Raw genomic sequence first — 22,930 nt, forward strand, 5'->3', positions numbered from 1 at the left:
AAAACTTTATTAACACAGCGCTTTGAACAGAACGCGTCAGGTTTGCGTGTTCGTGTAAATATCATCCCGAAAGTTTTGGGAAAAGGTCTCTTCCGTAAACATGTCGTACTTTTAAATCTATACCAGAACTTTAACTTACAAACATTAAGTTTCAAAACATGTCTTGAAAATATTCGTTATCATTCTCTTCATTAAAAAAATCATGAAAAAGGCTCACGAAGTGTACAAACAGCACACTGTAACATCAACTTTTAACAATAATGATCAGAGGAGAAAAAAACCCAAATAATAATAACAATGCAGATCAATTAGAATGAGCTGAATTTATTGCTTATCTAAAAAAAATAATAAAAAAAGAGTATTTTTCAAATTGTTAGGACACACTAACATAATTGTTTACAACACAATAAGTCTAAAATGATATTAACACAAAAAAAGACAGAGCTAAAGAAAATGCAGATCCTATCTTGTTGCACAACCCTGTTTCCAAAAAAAAAGGTTGGGACACTTGTTCTCATTTGTCTTTACATGAAGTTCACACTGTATTGTTCAAGCTTTCCAGAGACCAATACATTATTATGAAAAGTAATCCCTGAATCAGTTTACAAAACTTTGCACTTAAGAGTTTCCATTTACATTTTGCAGTTGTCTGTAACTCACACACATGAACACTCCTACAACTTTAGATTTAAAGACAGAGTTCAGTCTTGTGGTATTTCCTCTCTCTAAAATGTAACTTTCAAAGGCCAGGAAGAAACCACGCATTGTTACTGTAGACTATGATATAGTAGATACAGTTCTAATTTATTCCTGTGTTTTAGCTTCTGTATATCTGACTTCTTGTCTCTGTCTGATTAAATACAGTGACCTGTATATAATCTACACATCACTGAAGAGTGAGGTTAAGGTAACCCTCATAGACATCCTGTCAAAGAGAACCAGAAAAACAAACGGGTATATTTTGCACATTGTGAATTTATTTGGCCGTACTTCTGACATTTTCACAGGTTCTGGATCAGTCCGACTTATTGTAGAAAACACAGGAGACATATTTACAGACACATTGACTGACTGACTTCAAATATTAACAGTGATGCTTTTTACAAACATATCAATAAACTACTAAAAACAAACACAGAAGCTTTTCTACAAAGCTCTTTTTTTTTTTCCTCAAAGTGTAATAAACAACTGGGGGAAATGTTTAATTCAACTAAATGTGTTCACGGAGTTTAACTGGAACCGAGTTTTTATTACAGTTGTTACAGTTTAAATCCTGAAACAGATGATCAAGGGGTCACATATAAAAACTATACTGTACACGTGTGTGTGTGTGTGTGTGTGTGTGTGTGAGGACATCCAGGAGATCAGTGGATGTCTCTTCATCATGCAGCACATCAGTTTTACAGTCCGACCAATCACTGCAGCTCTTCGTCAGCAGCTGAGTTCGGATGAGGAAGCTCCAGACGCTCACACTCGGTCAGCTTGAGGGTCAGATGCTGAGCAATCTCATTGGGATCAGTGTACAATGCAGGTGGAACGTTCTATGAGAGGAAGGCAGGGATAAAAAATAAAATAAAAAATACAGGACGTCACAGGAGATTTAGAACTACGTCTTCCTGAGTTCAAACACTCCAACAAAGCTTTCCATATAATCTGTTGATAAAAGAGGGTTATTGAAACACCATAACGCACACATCACGATCAAAAAGAAGCTCATGGACAATAAATCATGATGGAACAAATGTTGCCGCAAAGAAACTTAAGTCTTTCCTGGAAGTCATTTCTGAGATGGGCTCACAGCTGAAGCAGACTGAACATCTTGCTGCTGAGCACAGCAGTCTTAAAGCAGTGAGAATCAAACTCCTGCTGCAGCCCGCAGACTCCTCCCCCTCTGTCGGTTGTATCAAAGCGCCTTAACACACCTGTGCAGGTTCTGTCTGCAGTTTATTCCGAGTGTGATGTGTCAGATCTCACCTTCAGCTCTGTGATCCTGCTCTCCCTCGTACTGAACTCTCGCAGCATGTAACTCTTTCCAGCCTGGGGACACAAATACTCAGTCACTGTGTATCATTATCATTATTATTATTATTATTATTATTATTCATACTACAATGTGTATATTTTATGGTTGTGCATTTTGGTGTTGCTTTAAATGCTTCACTTTGTGTATTTGATTACAAAGCCTGTGTGTTTGCAGCTGACCTCGTAATAGAGCCGAGTGTCGTTTATTCTGATCAGGACGCCGTCCACTCGCAGGAAGAAGCGCAGCAGCAGGAAGAAACTGGTAGGCATCACCCTCTGTACACACACACACACACACACACATTAGAATTTGACGCAAAAGCCCATCATGTCAGCGTGCATGACGTCACCTGCAGGAGCACACAGCAGCTCTTTTTCATTATTTCATGTCACTTGATTCAGTCTGCGATCCTGAATCTGCTCAGCTGTCGAACACGATCACTCACGATCTTGACGCTGATCATGGACACTCCGTGGTCGTGCAGCTCGTCCTCAAAGAGCAAAACCTCGTCGAAGAACATGATCTGTTCCCGCGCCTTCAGCTTTTCCAAGTCGATCCGCTCTGACGTCTTCGTCACCTGCAGAGGACGAAGAGGACGGACACGCTGATCAACAGTTAGCCCTCTGATGTGACAGAGTTGTCTGATGTGACACAAAGAAACTCACCCCCATCTGCATATCCTCTCCTATTAGAGTGCCTCTGTAGTCTGTGGTGTAGGTCCAGTCGTACGGACGCACAACCTCTTTGGAGTGCTCAGAGTCCGCTCTGCGGACAAATCACAACACGTACACGTCTCCTGTCAACAACAACAATCCGGCCTGCCAGCGGGGCTTTTCAATATGTTGTGATGAACAGCATATTGTGTTCAGATTCATTTCAGTTAACTCCTCGGCTTAATGTAATTACACATGTTTTCTTTTCTGTTTCGTACCAGCATGCAGTGCTCACTGATTGGTACTGGTACCTTTGATTAAATGATTTAAAATAACAAATCATCGAGCATCCCTTCAGGTCCATGTATTCAGTCGGTTTTTTTTTAAACCTCAGCGGCATGACGGCAAAAGAGAGCGAAGAAAGAAGAACTTCAACAGAAACCGAACTGGAGGTTCTGAGGGAGTTAACTCACAAAAAGAAAACATGCTTTCATGGAAGAAGATGACAGATGCAGTACATTCTGTTGGGTCACAGGAGAGGACGTTTCAGAAAACCAAAAAAGAGGTGGATTGATATTAACGTCAGCGCATTTCACATGCAACTGAAGGACAACAGAGGACCATATAGATTTCATCCTCGGCCAATCATTCGTCAGCATTATAGACACAGCTCCCTCTGGGATTAATACCCAAGACGACAGCGACACCTTCACCAGCGGAACAAGCCGAGCTAAACGCCACGCTCTCTGAAAACAGCGCTGGTTGCATGGTTTGCCAAATCTTCCAAAAAAAGGCAACATGAGCGATGGGGCTACATTTCATACATCCTTCACAGACGTCTTTTAAAGGTTTTGACACCAATTAGGCGACATGTCCTTTTCAAACTGGACACATTTACCTACTGAGTGTTTTTAAATGAAAGAAGAAGGTGCAACAAAGATGGATGATGAGTTTGTTTATTTCATGCTGAGACACTTGTAATGCTCTGTATTTATAGTTTTACTATTCCACCAGTAGATTCTGTGAGTAAAGCGTGGTCAGAGCTGTGCTTATATTCACACACACATTCCTAAGTATAAGTATGAATTGATCAATTCCACACTTTGCGTGGGAATGTTCCTATGCACTCAGTCTAGGGGTCGGATGCCTCGAATTCATCGATTCCGGTTCTGATTGATTCCAATTTCAATATTTTTGGAGAGTAAAAAAACCCAAAAACATTTGAAGAACAAAAATGAGCACCTGGATGTGCTTCCTTCCTTACATCAAATGTCTGTTATCTGGTGCCATTTTTAAGTTTTCCATTAACAGTCAGCAACTTATTAGAATCTTTAAATTTCCTTCAAAAAGGTTACAACATTTCTGTGTTTTTTTCTGTCCATTATGGTTCTTTGAAGATGGAAAATCTGACTTGGCCATAATCAGAATATAGAGGTCAGACTTTGAAAGTGAGATTCAGCCAAAGAAATTGCAATCACTGCATCTCTAGTTTGAATCCTGAACTAAAGCTCCCGCAGCAGTGAGAGAGTGAGGGCCGTGTCCTACCTGCTCTCCTGCCACTCCTGAGCACACGCCACCTTCACAGCATCCTCCATGTTGTTGACTCTCTTCAGCGCGTCGATGGCATTGAACTCGATGCCAAAGCCGTCTGCGTGCTGGATTCTGAGGACGTTATCTCCAAACAGCATCTCAGGCAGGGAGGGCATGTTCATCTCCTCTGCTAACCTGCAACCCCCCGAACAGGAAACACGACATAAACGTACACATCCAGTCATCACAATCCAACCGGTAGACCGCTGCTAGGCCTAAATATTCATAACACGCAAGTTTAAAATGAAGTTTTTAAACCTCAGTCCTGTTTTTATTTCGGGTTCTAGGTGACTCATCTGTGGGACTTTGTGGGACTGGTATTTGGAATCGGCAGAGTTTGTAGTTTCTGCTTGTAGTCTCGTCCACTAACATTTCGAGGCAGTCATGTGACGACAACTCAGCTCTGACTGATCTCTGTAAGTGCAGCGTCAGTCCTCAACCCACTGTTCAAAAGTTTGACTAGCCCTATGCATGCCATCCCAAAACTCTCTCGACCATCATTTCCTGTTGCCGTACCTGTCAAAATAAAAGGCAACAGCCCCGAAATGAGTTCTAAAACAATCAAAGCAGACAAACACAGGGCGGTTAACACGAGGACCGTCTCACCGCTCGATGTCTTTGGACTTCATGATGTGGTTTCTGGCTGCCGTCACTTTCCAGGGCCCGAAGGTGAAGTCCTGCTTACTGCTTTTGAATCCATGTGACATCATGGCTGACAGAGACACCAACATCAACTGCAACACAGAGCAAAACAGCAGAGAGTCTGTCAAGAAGCGCCCTGACATAAACACCACTTCATGTGTGTGTCTTGTATAGCACAAATTCGGTTCGATCCCCAGCCCCTGCAGCCACATGTCCAATGTGTCCTTGGGCAATGCACTAAACCCGGCTGCTTCGTCGGCGGCGTAGGAATGGATTAGTTATATCTGATGGTCTCACTACATAGACGCCTCGACCATCAGTGTGTGAATGAGTAAGGTGTGACATGTGGTGTAACAATCACTTATCAAGACCGTACTCTTTATTCAACTATTTATACAAACCCGAGCAAAGCACTGCCTTTAACAGGTAGAAACCTCGAGCAGAACCACACTCATGTTGAACATCCAGACAAAACAACAACAACAACAACAATGAATATAACTGATCTATAGCTACAATTCCAGTCATAATGAAAAATGAAAAGTATACGCTCTGAAAACAAAGTATGATAACCAGCTGATCATTCTAATATTAACACTAACTATTTAAATGACAGTAAAATGAAGTCTGATCATTTTAATTGTAATTAATAATAATAATAATAATAATAATAATATCAATTATTTGATGTGATGGTGAGTGATGTGTTTTCAGTTTACATTCACAGTAAACTGGATTATAATGTATCTGTTCTTTATCACATGTGAGAGGAACTACAAGGAGAGGAGGTGAGGAAAGGAACTGAGGAAGTACAATTAGAGATGAAGAGGGAGACGAAACTCACAGCCCAGGTTTAGAAACAATAAAACAAGTTCCTGGTTGTTAGATTCATCAACACATTTCAAATACAACCCTTTTCCATGTACTCAGTCAATCAGTCATTTATCAATCAAAACGCTTTTTAAAAATGTTTTTACACCTTTTTCTATTCATAATGCTTCTTTATGCAATCATACATTTTATTATAAGACTGATAATATCACAGCAGCTTTGTTCTGTCTTCCTGAGATGATCTACGGACAGTAATAGTATGTAGACTTGATCAATCTGAGATCATAATGATTGTCATTTAGCTTCTGAATGTTGCTCTCTCATCGTCACACTGATGTCTGTCTGTGTCTCTGTCTATACATCTGTGTGTTAAACATTAAGCACCACACAACGTGTCACTGCTTCTACACTGGGAGTTACATGAATGTAAAAAAAAACCTCTGTTTACCTCGATTTAGTAGTTAACTGCTGCCTGTCATGGAAGCTACTGAGTCCGTCTGTAAAGCTGCCCGGGTGTTCGCTCTGCTCCCGCTGTGGTTCCGTTTCTCCCTCTTCTTCTTCTTCTTCTTCTTCTTCTTCGTGTTGTTTTCACCGCGGTGCGGGGCTCAGCTCGCCCCCTGCTGGCGCTTCTGTCATACTGCAATCCCGAGCAGCTGTGTTGTTTTTTGTTTGACATTTTTTTTTATACTTTTTGATTGTACTTACATTGTATTGTAAGTATTTTTATTTTCGATGTAGCAATGTCAAATTATGTTTCCCATGTCAATAAAATTTAATTTAGTGAAGTCGAATGAATCACTGTGATCATAGTTCTTAGTGATATATAATGATAATAATAATTAAGGTAACCAAAAATGCAGACAGACTTCTAGTCATGTCACCAATACCAACGTAAGGATGAGATTTTTTTAAAAGCTTATAGAGGAATACAGTTATAAAATATAACCATATAACTTCATTATACTACATTAACTTGTAGAGCTGCAGAGGTACATCAACGCTTGAAATCCAACACTGTATCAAAACTCTGTCAAACTGTTGACATGTACAGCTGGGGTGGTATTCTTTTAACCCTTTGTGTCAGCTATAAATCCACCTTTGATTCAATGCTGGACCCGAAATAAATCCATGAAAGGCCAGAGGAATCCATGTGAGTTCAGATCTGTCTGTAATCAGAGCAGACACAGTGGAGTTCAGATCTGTCTGTAATCAGAGCAGACACAGGAGTTCGGATCTGTCTGTAATCAGAGCAGACACAGTGGAGTTCAGATCTGTCTGTAATCAGAGCAGGCACAGTGGAGTTCAGATCTGTCTGTAATCAGAGCAGACACAGTGGAGTTCAGATCTGTCTGTAATCAGAGCAGACACAGTGGTGTTCAGATCTGTCTGTAATCAGAGCAGACACAGGAGTTCAGATCTGTCTGTAATCACAGCAGACACAGAGGAGTTCAGATCTGTCTGTAATCAGAGCAGACACAGGAGTTCAGATCTGTCTGTAATCAGAGCAGACACAGTGGAGTTCAGATCTGTCTGTAATCACAGCAGACACAGAGGAGTTCAGATCTGTCTGTAATCACAGCAGACACAGTGGAGTTCAGATCTGTCTGTAATCAGAGCAGACACAGAGGAGTTCAGATCTGTCTGTAATCACAGCAGACACAGTGGAGTTCAGATCTGTCTGTAATCACAGCAGACACAGGAGTTCAGATCTGTCTGTAATCAGAGCAGACACAGGAGTTCAGATCTGTCTGTAATCACAGCAGACACAGTGGAGTTCAGATCTGTCTGTAATCACAGCAGACACAGAGGAGTTCAGATCTGTCTGTAATCACAGCAGACACAGTGGAGTTCAGATCTGTCTGTAATCAGAGCAGACACAGAGGTGTTCGGCTTTTCTACACACTGAAATGAAGCTTTTTGCTCATTATTAGTTATCTGCTTACTGAGTTAAAATCACTAACAGTAATGTTCACTTACTGAAGTACAGTCGCTTCACTGTGAAAAAGGGAAAAAATGAATTAAATCTAATCTTCAAATCCATGAGTTAACATTTACTGACACATAGCTCCTGAGAGAGCGACAGCAGTTATGTCAGGGCTTCTAGTATCCAGGTGAGTGATATCACAGGTTAAGACTTGCTTTTTTCTTCAGCGGAGATACAACCTCACTTCATACATATCTTCTTTTAAAACACTTCTAAAGTCTTACACTCATCTAAGGGCTTTCTTCTCATTTTCAGCCACGTTATGTTATTTTTTTATTGTGTCTTTTAGGCTACCATTGTTCTCCTTTTATTCAGTATGTCTTCCTCTTTGTTTATTTTTATTGTTAAGATTTTTTTTGTTGATAAAGGCTGAATAAATAAACTTATGATAATTAATCTTATTACTGTTATAAAAGTGTGAGAACAATTTGTGACGTGAGATGGAGTCTGGGAAAATAAACAATGAAAGGAGCTGGACATTCATATGCACTCACATCAGATTTATATTTATAGAAACTCAATACTTTTACATATAAAGTTGTAAAAGTTAAAGTTATAAAGTTGATTTATTGAGTAAAACGATCAAAACTTGACTGTTTAAATGCATGTACACAGGTTAGTGCGTCTAAAAGTCAAAGTTGTCCAAGTCGGACTAACACATGTAGATAATACAGTTGCAGGTTTATTTTCTCTTGCTTGTTTATGTCTCAACATATGCACTTTTGAGAAATTTCAATCTGGTTTTGCAAACAACATAGCACAGAAACTTCTCTATGGTTAACTTAGGATTTATGAAAGGTAGCCGACTCTGCGTACTGCTCCATACTGGTGTGGCTTGACTTTAGCGCAGCTTTCAACACCATTGATCATGTTATTTTATTAAGCAGACTACAGGATGGGGTAGGAATTTCTGGTACTGCCCTTGACTGGTTTTCCTCCTCTCTTTTAAACACAAAATGTTATGTCTCTTTGATTAATTCGTCATTTATACTGCAGAGACCTCATGTGGCACACCACAAGGATCAATTCTTGGTCCAATTCTGTTTTGCCATATTCGCATTATGTCATATCATCTGTCATCACTACATTTCATGTCATTGTTATGCTGTTGACACCCAATTATATTTATCTCTAAAACCCACTAAATACAATAAAGCAGCTACACTTCAAAGCTGTATAACTGATGTAAAAGACTGGATGACACAAACTTTTTACAACTATTGTCCTACAAAACAGAAATTCTTCTTATTGGACCTGAGAATAGTCGGAACCAGATCCAGCCACTGCTCGGCCCACTACTCTCAAATGTTAAAAGCCTAGTTAGAAACTTGGGAGTTACATTTGAAAGTGACCTAAGTTTCAATCAAAACACCAAGAAACTATTGAATACTGCTTTTTTTATCAACCTAGGAACATCTCAAAGATCAGGTCAATTTAATCTTTTAACAAAACAGAAACAAATATTCATTGTTCTATTTCCTCATACTAGATCATTTCAGTTGAAAAGCATAAATGCGTAGCATAAAAGAAGTTGTGTTGTCATCTGCCTTCAGATTTCACAATAAGCTAGAGGGATAGCGTGCATTGCATTTGTACCAAGGGTAAAGCAAAGAATATGAAAAAAGTACATGATTTCACCATTCAACATACAACCAGTTTGCCACTTGCTAACTTGACGGTAAGGTCAACCAGAACCAGTCCAATCGTAGCTAGGGTGGTATATCACAACCTCCTCTAGTGGAGTCAGACATACTTCCATCAACAAATCATTACTTTCTCAGTGTTTGTATTCTGGAATAAGAGCAGTAGTCCATTTGAATGTCCTGACTTCTGCGTCGGCTTTATTAAGGAGGAGTCAGTAAAGAACACGCAGAGTCAAAGAAAGACAATAAAATGATAAGATAGATGTAGTGCTGGGTTATAGCGCCACCAGCAGGCACTCCGACCACAGGGCAAGGACGAGACTGAGTTTTTCCTCCTGTGAGTGCAGCTGGAGCTGGACCACGGGGACCTGCTCCTCCTTCTGAAGCTGCTGCAGGGCCTGGAGGTGGGACAGAGGGAACTGTAGACCCTGCATGGACAGAGACACACACACATGGAAGCGCACACTGATTAGCAAATACACTGACTTCTGGTATTTGAGGAACTAGGGAAAAAGACAAGACTATTATGGTACAAAAGACATGATGTCAGAACGAGAGGTAAACAAACTGTTAAAACCAAACGAACAGAGGTACAGGTGTTTGTGGTGACACATGTGGCAGATGTGGACATTAAGGAACTTTGTCCAGGTCGTCCTGTGACAGCTTACTCCGATGATAACATTTAAGAGTAACTAAATCACCAGACAACTAGTATACAGTAGTAGTGGCAGCAATTTGTGTCCAAATCTCCACATTTGAATTCAAAGTCTTAAAATTCTACATATTATGTTAGAAATAGCAACTGCCCTCTACAGGCTGAAACCTGGTTGGTGCAATTCAATTCTTCTATTTGCTGATCCGGTGTTTGGTGACATCTGTGGGTAAGTGTTTTTGCTGGGGCGAGTTCGTCCTGAGAGAAAGAGGAATCAGTGGCTGAAATCTTACCCTGGAGATATCCCGGTCCTCGTCTTCATCACCCTCACCCATCATGTGGCTCTCCCTCTGGTTCTTCAGGGAGTGTAACACAAACACAACCTGCTCTGTGGCCTCTTCCTAAAACACACGTTCACATAACGTATAGCTGGTCAGTGCAGTTCATACTCTTTGTAGGCAATGATGTCTTTGTATCAAGACAATGATTGGTAAGAAATTGTCAGTTAATCCTGTTGTGACAGATCGTCGCTTTCAAATCTGACATGTGACTGCAGGAGCTGGAGATCAAACCCCCAACATTCGGGTTGAGAGACATCCAACTCTACCACTGAGCCACAGCCACCAGAAAGTGTAATTTGTTCATGTTCAAGTTTCTCCTAATGAGGTTAACTTTCAGGAGGATCATTATGGTTGACTGATTTGAATTATCTTTTTCCTGAGGTTCAACAGTTTTTGTTGAAAGAAATGATTTGAAGAAACTCAAGAAATGACCAATGTCAGGGTTTTAAGTGGTAAATAAAAAGTTGATGTTCTCTTTTCAATTAGCCAACTTAAAAAAACTTATCAGCACAGAAAAGGGCTTATGAGCTCTTAAAGTCTGCATATGATGTTAATGAATACAAACAGTATGGAAAGACTATGGCTGCTGTGAGAACAATGACACACAAGAGTGTGTTTCAGTCTCGTGTGTGCAGGTTTAGTTTATGAAAACATTTTTTGTTTTTTTACAGGCAACACATTTGAACGTCTCAATGAAAACTTAAACAGACTCACTGTTCTCTGCTGGGAGGGCTCCACTGTTATCACCATGTGCTCTTTAAACCTCAAACACACCACATCCTCCATGGCAGGGATCCTTCCAGCTGTGACCACACACACACACACACACACACACACACACACACACACACACACACACACACACACACACACACACACACACACACACACACACACACACACACACACACACACACACACACACACACACACACACACACACACACACACACACACACACACACACACACACACACACATTTAGACTCTCTTAAGTTGTGAAGTCATATTGAAAGAAGGAGAAAGAGTCTCACATGGAGCGATCTGCTGCTCGCTGTATGGAGGCAGTCTGTTCGTGATGAAGTCTCTCTTCAGGTGAGTGCATCTAACTTCAAGTTTCCCCGTTTCCATCACATCAGCCAGGGACCTGAGGTGAGCCGCCAGCCGCCTGCAGGTGTCCTCACTTCCACTGTTGCCCTGCACACGCACAAACACATCATCAGGATGGCTGCCCCTCTCGTCCTGCAGCATGCTGACACGAGAGGAGGGACAGCAGCAGTGTGGATGTGTAACACCTATCACTCTTAGTCACACTCACTGACTGAGTCAAACTCACTGACTGCTAAAAACAACTCAACTCATCCTTGTTTGTATAGCACCTTTCATTCATAAAAGCATGTGGCCCCCAGTGCTTCAAGAAGAACAAACAGACAGGACACTAATCTCCATTTACTGATTCTACATAGAAATATAGAATCTGTTCACAGAGATCTGGATTTTCATTAAGGGAAGTGTTCCTGTTTCAGTTTGTAGTACATTTGTAGTCCAAGCTGTATTGACCAATTACGTTTCAGCAGACTTTGGCATGTGCAGGAAAAACAGTCCGCCTGGACGTCAAATAAAAGGTGGAATGTTTTACCTGACATACCAGCTCCTTTCTGTAGTACTTTAATTATTTATACAACTCTAATAGAAATCTGCATAAAAGTGTGACTAACAATCAATACTGATCAAACATTTCAACTTGAGTCATAGATCTCAAAATGGATCTCCATCCAACAAACAAAACATTTTAAAAAGTAGGTTTGTTTTTTTTCATCCTAATGACAGACCTGACAAAACTGGACTTTTTAAAAATCTGCATCATGACAGTGTTATTTCAGCAAAGTTAATTCCATTAATTGTAAATAAATCAGTGAAGCGAGCCAGAGTAAAGCACCTCTATAACTAAAAACAGACGCTACTCCAGAGGATGTTATGGGCCAAGAAACAAAGGTACTTATGTCTTCAATGTAAACGCTGCACGGCAATGGAAATCTTGTCTGTAAATTGTTTAATGCTCAGCGCTAGAATTTCACATCAGATCCCAGAGACACAAGTCATGTATGTTGGGTCTTTGTAGATAAAAAAAACAATGAGTAAGGTCTCTTACCTGCTCTTTGTTAAGTGTCTTGAGATAACATTTGTTATGAATTGGGGCTATACAAATAAAGATTGATTGATTGATTGATGCGAGATTAAGAGACGATGATTTCTGATTGGTTGTAAGATGAGCAGGACACAAACACAGAAACTGACAAAAAATAATAAAAAGATAAAACACAAAAACTATGAAAAATTAGAAATGATAACTAACTAACGGAGCAGCAGAAGAAACTAGGGGTTAAGTGTCTTGCACAAGGACACATACTGTAAGACATGTGGCAGCAGGCAGTGGTGTAGTGGTGCCTAAAGAAGTGGGTATAAACAGCCTCTGTTAGAAACAGTGACATGTGTGTTTGTGATTTCTTAATTTCTTCGTACCAGGAGTTGTTTAATTCTCTGTCAGAGATCTGCTTGCTCTTTTTAGAATTACACCAACAAAACAACTAAACTTGGCTTTAGGTGAATATGTATGACTAATAAATTTGGCATATAAGGTGAATAAATCAACAGTAATAAGGGTTACAATAACAAAACAGTCACTCAGAAGACAGTGAACATCTATTCCAGTCAGAGAAAGAGGCGTCTTTTGTTGCACTAGGTGAGCCATTCATTGTCTTTAATTCTCAGTCACTGTATGCTGAATGGTAATCTTGTGATAATGTGCTCAGGTCGGGGTGTTTGAAAGAATCTGGCAAAGATTGTGCCAAGTGCAAGTGTAGTTTTCAGAGTGTAGTTTCCTGTGCTTGCATCTATAATGCTGCACCACAGTCACCTCTGTATGCGTAGTGATGAGCGTGATGAGCTGGGCAAGTTCGGGTTATTTGGCCTTGGCAGCAGGGGCGGATCCAGTGGGTGGTCAGGGTGACCAGGGCCCACCTTGAAATCTGATGTGTCACCCTGTGTTGCTAGTAGCTGTCTTTGCATTTCAATGTGGCACTTTGGATATTTTCAAATTCTAATTAGCGAAAAAAAGGATTTTCAAATTGTGATTCATTGACCATGACACACACGTTCTAACAGAAATGACTTTTTTTTTTTTTTTTTTACCAGCAGGATTCTTTGGGGCATGCCCTCTCTCAGGCTGACATCAGTCCTGCTGGATTCAGAAAGCATGCTGGGAAGAACATCCAACAGCAGATCTCCCCATGACCTTAGAGAGGACAGGTACACAGAACAGTATTAATATTAATCCTTGAGTTTATGCAGTCCAATCATGGAGACTTCCTTTAAATCATAGTTTAGCAGCTCATGATCCCAATGGTGTTACACTGCCCACCCCCCTGTATTACACTGTCCCCCCATGTTACAGTGTTCCCCTGTGTAAGCCCTGCACCCCCACCCTAATGTTACTGTGTCTGGGGGTCTTATGTACATTCTCTGGTAGGTGCTGAGGGTCAGGTGGGTGGAGTGATGGACTCCTGCTGGAGTGCTGGCCTGATGGATGGTTCCTCTGGGGAAGTACAGAAGATCTCCTTCCTGAAGAGAAGACAACAAACACTGGTTGTTAATAAATGATTCACAGCAGTGTGCAGGGCATTAAAACATTTCTCTGTGAAAACACTTCAGAGACAGTCACATGATACTGATGCTTGTTGCACTAATGTTAAACAAAGAAAACCATGATGACATATGACACTAAACGTGTGTGTTGAAAGCTTCAAGAAGCAATAAAGAAGCTGAGAAACTGGATCTGTACTGATTTCAAGAGAAGAACTTTCCCCTTAAAATGTTTCAGTGTGATCTGTTTGTAAAGAGATGAAGGCTGCTTCATGTCTGAAACCTCCAGGAAACTGAAGATCTCATGTTCTGCTCCTTCACAGGACAAACTGACTCACAAGTGTGAGCCTTACCATACTCCAGTAGGTGCTTGATTTTTACACCACAGGTGACTCAAGGATGCTGGAATCAAGGCAATGTTTTCAAAGAAGAAGCTAAATGTGAGACGACCAGTGAAAAAGGTAGAAACGAGAAAGACAGTGGACAGTAGAGAGAGCAAAGAGAAGTGATGAGGACAGAAGAGTGTAAGATGTTTGGATCCAAGAGAAGAGACCAACTGAAGCATGGGGGAGGAACTGAGACAGTCCATGCAATACCTTTTGGAACTTTGCATAGTTACGTAAACACAATCGGTACCTACATACCTTCAGTGTGATGTCATGTGTGGGGCTGCCGATCCTGTCCTCTGACTCCACGCTGTACTCTGTTGCCAGGGCAACAGTAGGACTGTAGAGACGCCAGTGTTTCTGTCCCTCCAGCTGCAGAATAAACACCTGAGCAGAAAATACAGAATCAACATGAGAATGAATGCATCAAACGGACGACTCGGAGAATGTACCTGCTGCCTGCTGATCTAACACTCACTGAGTCAGGCTAATGTAGTGCTAAACATTCTGAAAGTATGACAACATGAAAGTGACCATTTAAAGCTAAGCACCAGTAGATGTTGCAGAAACTGTGCAGACCATCCTGGTTTGACATGACTGGACTGCTGCTGTGTTACCATGGTGATACTGTTGGGGCTGCACATGATAACTGTAGACAGAAGGTGGCAGCAGAGTGCTTGAACGCGGATTATTTTACTCTAATACTCGCTGTGTTCAGGGGTTTGCTCCGGCACTTCCCCAAAAGGACTACAGCTGGAAGTGTAACACTGATATAGTATCACTGAATGATTCATTCCACATGTTAGCATGTCACGTGCTAAAGTTGACAGAGGAGGGGCCATGAAGTTGAGCTAAATTAAAATAATTTCATCTTAAAACACATGCTGCTTGTTCTGATAGAATAATAACCCCTCAAAACCCTTTTTGTGCGTCAGCCCTGAAAAATGATTTAAATAATTTCAACCATAAAATTGTGACTACTAGCCAATTAATGGACCGACTAGTCGTGCGCAGCCTGCCGCTTTTGATCACTGAGGTGAAAATGTTATTTCTAGTGGTGAGACAGACTGTGGTCATCATGCAGATCATGCAGGACTTGTAGCTCCTCCCACATCAAAGTGTGAGTTGATTCACACTGTGCAGGGAAACAAGACACCACACAAACTGAGACTCCAAACCATAATATGATCGGACCATGGAAGAAAAGAAGTGATACAATCTGGAGTCTGTAAAAAAAAAACTCTGATAAAGATCTAATTCTGAATTATAACCATAGCACAGTCCAGGTATGACTCAAATACATAAAACATGATCAAATATTACTCAAAACCGTGATATGATCTGAACTGTGACTCAAAACTGTGGTCAACTAATTTACACAAAGAGTGTTGCAAATTAGCATCTGCTATAAACACTATGATACTTGAATTGGATTGCTGTTTTGTGTTTGTCTATGTGTATTGTTTCTGACCCTGTCAAATAAACCATAACATAAAGAATAAAAAGACTGTGACTGTAATCCTGTTCTCCTGATATGTTTATAAATAAAAAACACTTAAAACATGGTGGAAACACTCTGGTATAGCTTTGCTTGTAAGAAGATGTGTGGGGGCTTAGTGGTTTCAGGGCTCAGTCATTTAGACTGGTGTAGTCCAGTGGTACCTCGACATCATCGTAGTGAGCTGGGAGACCCTGAGAATCCTCCGGTGTGATGTAGACATTTGAGCCCACCAAGGTGCCGAAGAAACACTCCAGATTCTCCTGGATCTTCCACAGTTCGTCCTAATACAGAGAGAGAGAGAGAGAGGGAGAGAGAGAGAGAGAGAGAGAGAGAGAGAGAGAGGACATGAAGAAACACAGAGATTCTGTTGGCCTGAGGTCAAACATGTCTAAGAAGAAGTTCACAGGAGTGTTTGTAGCTCATTGTTTATAATCATTTCAAACGATATAACTATCACTACTCATATACTCCCATGCATCCTTTACAATGTGATGAACATTAAACAGAATGGACCTCCACTTCTCCTGAGCTGCTGTCCAACTAACATGAATGGATTAATAATAATACTAATAGACACTGAAGTGTGACTTGCGGTGTATGAAGCGCTCTGAGTCGTCAGAAGACTAGAAAAACTCTGTACAAGCTCAAGCCCAGTGGTTCTATTGTAGCTGGTAAATGGACTTGAGCTTGTATATTACTTTTCTAGTCTTCAAACTACTCAAAGAGCTTTTTCACCGCAGGTCACACCTACACACTCACACACTGGTGGCAGAGGCTGCTCAGTTAAGGTACCATCATTCATACGCTGCTGACGAAGCAGTGGGAGCAACTTTGGGTGAAGTGTCTTGCCGAAGGACACATCGGACATGTGGCCACAGGAGCTGGGGATCAAACCCCTGGTTACCACCTTCAGGTTAAGAGATGATCGACTCTACCAACTGAGCGAGTTGGCCGTTTCAATGTCTGCGCGAGGTTACATTATATATGTTTAAAGCAACCACTGAAGCCTGGCGTACACTGGACAATTGTAGACATTTGGGGATGAAATGTCGGCTCACACTGTACGACTAAACCACTTAAGACACTCGACCAAAGCTCACAATTTACAATATGTGCTCACACTATATGACCAGATTGTCGGCAGATCCTCAGAGCTCACACTGTACGAGTTAAATCAAAACGGTGCAGTCACAATTTACAACCTAGGCCTCCACACGATTGTTAAAAAGTACATGTGCTGAGTGAGTAAAGCTTTGACCTGGATTGAATGCTGCTTTCTTCACTGAGACTCTGCAGAGGGGTATAGTGGCACTACATTTCTTTCACATTATGATGATACATTTTCCAGTGGCTGAACTGTGGGGGGTGGTCTGAACAGCCAACTGTGCATCCCGTCTCTCACCTTAAACCTCTGCGGCTGGTGGAATTGGATGGTGGCCTTATTCTGGAGCAGGTTCTTGTTGAGGACGCTGTGCTTGACATGCCCCTCCTTGTTGAGATCTTTCTTTTGGCCGTTGACGCAGCGGACCACGTTAACGTCGCTGTAGTACTGAAGACCCTCAGAGCACAGAGCCGGCAGGTCCGACAGCTGGAACAGAGACCTGTGGTAGGCGGCGACGGAGGGGTCAGACCTCTGCAGGTGGAGTGGCTTCTTCTCCCAGAACTCCCTAAAGAAGGTGTCTGAGTTTAGAGGCTGCAGGAGGCCGCTGAACACGTCTGCAGGGCTGTGGAAGCTCAGGGGGGAGAGGAGAGCCGGGGGGTCGCCGGGCTCCACTCGGCCCTGTTTGGGAGCGAGCTGCTCTTCCTCACTGCTCCGTCGCTTGACCTTGCTCTTCTTTGGCATTTTGATCTGAGGAAACAGGACGAGAGCAAAGTCAGAGGAATCTGGAAAAACTGTGAAACGGTGGCGGTATTACTACACAGAGTTAAAAGTCCCAGTCATTCTGTTCTCTATGTCGGCACTCATCGAAAGCCTCTGGTCACATCAGACTACTAACTGTTGTTTCATAAAAATGACAGTAGTTGGTCTATGTTTAGATGAGCTCCACATGCGCCAAAAATGTAGCATAACATGATTATTCAAAACTATAGACAAATGTGCTTAATATAAAGTAGATGGTCTGCTGAAATGTAAAGCCACACACAAACACAAACAACAACATGAGTGCATTCAATTTTGACTTGCTTGAAAAGAGCACAATCGAGCACTGACATTTTTTTTGTGGGCAGGCATATGAATTATGAAATAAACAATAGATTATAATGTGTTAAAACTTGCGAATACTTTTTATTTTTTATTTTAAAAAAAAAAAGTGATATCACTCTCCAGTTCGTCAAAGCGTGCTGATTTTCAAATACAACAGCACGACTTCCGGTGTGATATTACTTTCCTATTACAGATTTATTAGTTAACCGAATAGTTAGGATTTAAACGTTATGGGGATTTATTTTTTATTTTTTACAGTCTATGGGGGAAAAACATCCTACATTTAGAGCAGGTTTCAGAGGTTGTTATACGTGTGTCTGCCACCAGATGTCGCCATCTACTCATTTTAAAGCGCACACAATTCAGATGTTGATTCAGCAGCTAAAACAGAGAAAAGTATAATGAATCTTTATCCTCTCATCATAACATGTCTGATGATATGTGTGTGTGTGTGTGTGTGTGTGTGTGTGTGTGTGTGTGTGTGTGTGTGTGTGTGTGTGTATTAGGGGTTGTTCACTGCGATACACTGACAGAGGTTTAATGCCTGCGGAGTGTGTCGCACACACACACTGATGTTACACCCTGTGCACCGTGTACAGGAGGTTATACAGTAAGTCAAGTTTAAAGCAGGTTAGTGGGTCTACACCGCATACAGTGCTGAGTCCGACATGTAAGAGCAGAGCAGTGATTATTCACTCACCTCTCTGTTATGGGTCCCTCACACTGCTACACGTGAACCCAGCGCGCTGTGTCCCACTAAATATGTCCGACTGGAAACAAAAACGGAGACTACCAATGTGTCAGGACGCTGCTCTTTTTTTCAAACCTTAATGTGAACAGTCTATGATTTCAACAGCTTTATTTCAGCTTTATGTAGGCTACATTTTTTTGTTTCTTGAATAAAATAGACAGAGCTGTTGACCTTTGTCATACCTGCAGCCTATAGTGAAAAGTAACCTTTTGTAATGTTAAAACAACCTCAAAAATGCAACAAAACCCAAATGTCCGTAATGTAGGTGATTTACAGATAGAGCAATCTGTAGCCTAACTATAAATTGTCAGCGACATAATGACCTGTTGTTAGTTATGCTCCAAATGCTGCTCCTCCGGGTGGAAACATAACAGAGCAAAACTATCAACAGGAACCCTGAAGAGACGTCCTCTAAAACACCTGCAGCTTAACCTGCTGGTTATGGAGACAGCAAAAGTCTGCACCATGTTTTAGAGTCCATAAAGACTGCCTATAGGTTACAACACATGGATCTTAGTTAAGTTTACAGAACCGAATGTCTTATAATGCTGCTGAAAAAAATACACCTTAAAAACTAAACACATAACTCCAATAAAGAGTTATTTTAATAGAAAGGTACAAACACTGCAGGACTCTCAGGTAAAGAACAAGAAGCAGTAAACAAAACTGAGAAATGTAGTTCTTCTTTATGGTGATGTTGTTTCCTTGTTTCATCAGAAGAAGGACAGAGTTTTACCAACAGTCTGCATGAGGCAGTTTGGAGGAAACCAAAGGATTTCCTAATTTAATTCAGGATATCAATTAGAGAACAAGTGTTGCTGAAAATAGGAAAGGTACATGCCTGATTAAAATATATTCTGCAGAGGCCACATTGAAACAGCAGACCTTAGGAAAATGTGATGGACGGTTCATTCAGTAGGCCTGTTCAGTTTTTGAGCATGTTTCCATCTGTGGCTTATGGTCAACTCTCAACCCAAAAGTTGGGTGTTCAAATCCCAACTTCTGTAGTCAAATGACGACGCATCCTTGGGCAAGACACTGAACCCCTAAATGACTCCCTCTGCTATTTTGAATTAGTATGTATATTATGTGACATGTAGTGAAATGTATAAAAGATGTAAGTTTGTTATATATGTTCAGCTTCTGTTCCAAACAAGCCTCATGGAACAGAACCGGCAATATAAAATGATTCATATTCATAAATCTGATAATGAAGTAATTTCACTTTTCAAACATTACATTATAAATAGTAATTGTCCTCTACTGAGTCCTGCCTGTTGCAATCAGAGACAATAATAAACATATTGTGTTATAAATACAGTCTTATTGTTTATGTGTTATAATAATGTGTCCGCTGTGCTAGACCAACCATGACACACATGATGCTTTAACGTTATTGACTGAACACTGAGGCAACAAACTGGTTGTGTCCACACTCGCATTTTTATACAGACTGTCTCTTTAAAAGAAATGAAACCAAGAATTAATCAAATCCCAGAGCTCTTTATAAATTAATACTTTATGTGTCTATGTGGATTCATGAACTGCAATAAAAACCATTATATTCAGAGAGGTAACATTGCTTATATGCATTTTATTCAGCGAGAATAAGATATTGTATTATTCTATAATATTTAGAAATTCTTAAAAAAAAAAAAAAAAAAAAAAAAAGGTTGGGAACCAGAGGTTAGATTTAATATATGTTGAGCAGAAGGGTGAGTAGTGAATCTTGAGATCCAGATGTAAACGTCGGCGTAGATTTTCCTCAGCAGAGAAATATTCATCCATCAGCAGTGACAGGCGAGCAGAAAGTGATATCTGCTCTGCTCCAGCCAATAAAAACACACACACTGATCACACACTGATCACACTGTGTGAGGCTGCATTCAGGAACACTCTGTGCACTTTATGTTCAGCTCACACACTCTGAACCTCTGGACTATACTTTATATAATCACAGTTAACTGAATATGTTGATGACATTATACAGACTCTTTATTAGAGTCTGTATATTTACATGACCATTTTACACAACTTTGACTTCTTTATCCTCCTCCTCATCGCTGCACAAAGTCTCTTACAGATTTATTATTGAGTTACTTCACGCTCAGTGAATCCATTATGAAACACATCTTATTTATGGTTATGAAGCATTTAAAGATGTTCTGAGCATTTTTTTTATTTTCCCACTCTAACCAGCATTAACATTTGTTTTTCTGACATTTTTTCCCTGAGCAGTTCAAATAACAGAGTGGTAAAAATGTCAATCGTACAACTTCTTTCGGAGATCCATGTCTATGATATCTTATTATGGAAAATCCAAAAGACCCCCCAACATATGTGTAACTAATGTCACATTGCTTTTTCCTATGCTGCAGTCAGTATATGACTATAAATGTTATAATATGATTATACAAAGTATGGGCACACTTTAGTTAAGCTTCTTTGCAGTTACATAATGTGTGTGTGTGTGCCCGTATGTATGCATATGTTCAGGTTCAATGTTTATCCTCTACAAGATGTTGTATAAATATTTGTTGTATGTTCTAAATTTGTCAATACAGAGACCGTAAAAATAAAAAAGTTTAGTCTGTATTATTATTACTTATGACTTCTGTATTACTTCACCATCACAATGATTACTACTTAATTTTATAAATAATCTGATTTCACTATCCTCCCTTCCCCTTTTCTGCGCAGTGATAGCTGAAATGATAATGATTAGTAGTAGTACTGTACTATTCTTGTTACCCCCCACTTGTTCTACATAACCCATTCATTCTTGTCATAGTTTGTATTTGGTCAGTTGTCCCTCTGTCTTTAGTTTCTGTTCTGTTCTGTTTAATCCTTATGGTCACTTTGTAATTACACCAATTAAAAAATGTGCCGTATTGGAATGTATTGAAGGAGGAACATTTTGACTAACTTAGGCCCTTTAAGGGGGGATCTGAGTCATGAAGGTGTGGTGATATCAATGTTGTAGGGTTGACTGAGGCTCTTATAGAGGGACACAATGTGATATCTTTTCATGGGGCCCAGAAATCTTGGCAATGCTTCTGTACGTTTATACACTATACATCTCAAACAATGTGATGGAGATATATTTTTACATTAAACTGTTGCTTACACAGAGCATCAACAGCAAAAAAGTCCTTTAATATAATAATACAAACTGATCCAGGCAGCATGCATAGAAGGAGAAATAAATGACAGCAAGTCGTCTTTACACTCTGTTTGATGAAAATTAAAAAATGAAAGAAAGCATAAAATAAACAATTTCTGTTGATATTTCTTCATGTTCTGGGTCGATACTTTTTTAGTATTTGTTAGTTATTTTTTTAAAATTCAAAACAAGCCTGTTTTTACCCTAATGCCACAATTTAAATTCTTTGAATAAATGTTTATCTTTATACAATATTCAAGCTAGCATACAGAATTAATTAACATGAAGTCATTGACAATACTCCAAAGAATGACATCACAACGAGTAAACACACTGTAGTGAGTGATGATGGTGTGCAGCAGAGTTCAGAGGGTTAAGTGTCTGCAGGCTGGAACAACACCACTCTGTGAGGAGACACATCATCACCTCCTCTCCTTATTTCAGTCTGCCGTCACTTTAAATCAAATCTAAGAGTCTCTCCAAATATGGAGCCGCTACACAGAAATAAAATGCATTTAGTTAAAGTCACAGTAAATATTTTCTTTTATGTGTGTGAGCTCTACACTAGTGCCTACGTTTGTTTAAGTAAATTCTACCACAGAAGATGAAATATGAACATTTTACAGAAAGAGAATGAAAAATATTCTTAACTAATGTTTCATTAATTATAGTAATATTCATGAATAACGAATTGCATGATGAGTCTATAATGAACAAAAATCCAGTCTTGTTGTGACAAGTTTACAATAAATCATCTCTGACTGTCATTAAAATCACACGATGTTTTATATGCATTCAATTCCACAAACATAAAGCTCCTGTGTTAGTTCAGCCTTTTGATCAGAAGCTGCTCTCAGTGAAATATACAGTAAAGCTAAAGGTGGTTTTAATTAACTAAATTCACTTTAAGTCATAAAGGCCT

The 22,930-nt window shown here is 40.2% G+C and overlaps 2 protein-coding genes across 3 annotated transcripts; both read right to left on the reverse strand.

Annotated features, from left to right (window-relative positions):
* Window positions 1-957: 957 nt before the first annotated feature.
* tiprl (TIP41, TOR signaling pathway regulator-like (S. cerevisiae)) lies at window positions 958-6,285 on the reverse strand. 2 transcript variants are annotated; one of them, XM_061055743.1, is made up of 8 exons: window positions 6,188-6,285; window positions 4,873-5,000; window positions 4,222-4,401; window positions 2,689-2,788; window positions 2,469-2,600; window positions 2,203-2,298; window positions 1,975-2,037; window positions 958-1,541 (listed from the first exon to the last, which is right to left on the reverse strand). In XM_061055743.1, the coding sequence occupies exons 2-8, from the start codon at window positions 4,995-4,997 to the stop codon at window positions 1,416-1,418; spliced, it is 822 nt and encodes a 273-aa protein (XP_060911726.1). In that variant the 5' UTR covers window positions 4,998-5,000; window positions 6,188-6,285; the 3' UTR covers window positions 958-1,415. The 2 variants fall into 2 exon arrangements, with proteins under 2 accessions (XP_060911726.1, XP_060911727.1); XM_061055744.1 differs by having other exon boundaries at window positions 6,178-6,197.
* Window positions 6,286-8,208: 1,923 nt separating this feature from the next.
* riox2 (ribosomal oxygenase 2) lies at window positions 8,209-18,817 on the reverse strand. Its single transcript, XM_061055739.1, has 10 exons — window positions 18,795-18,817; window positions 17,291-17,737; window positions 16,050-16,169; window positions 14,646-14,774; window positions 13,877-13,980; window positions 13,552-13,654; window positions 11,394-11,556; window positions 11,074-11,162; window positions 10,312-10,419; window positions 8,209-9,794 (listed from the first exon to the last, which is right to left on the reverse strand). The coding sequence occupies exons 2-10, from the start codon at window positions 17,729-17,731 to the stop codon at window positions 9,642-9,644; spliced, it is 1,410 nt and encodes a 469-aa protein (XP_060911722.1). The 5' UTR covers window positions 17,732-17,737; window positions 18,795-18,817; the 3' UTR covers window positions 8,209-9,641.
* Between the last annotated feature and the right edge of the window lie 4,113 nt (window positions 18,818-22,930).

Source organism: Labrus mixtus, chromosome 14 (genome assembly GCF_963584025.1).
Source record: "Labrus mixtus chromosome 14, fLabMix1.1, whole genome shotgun sequence".
NCBI lineage: Eukaryota > Metazoa > Chordata > Actinopteri > Labriformes > Labridae > Labrus > Labrus mixtus.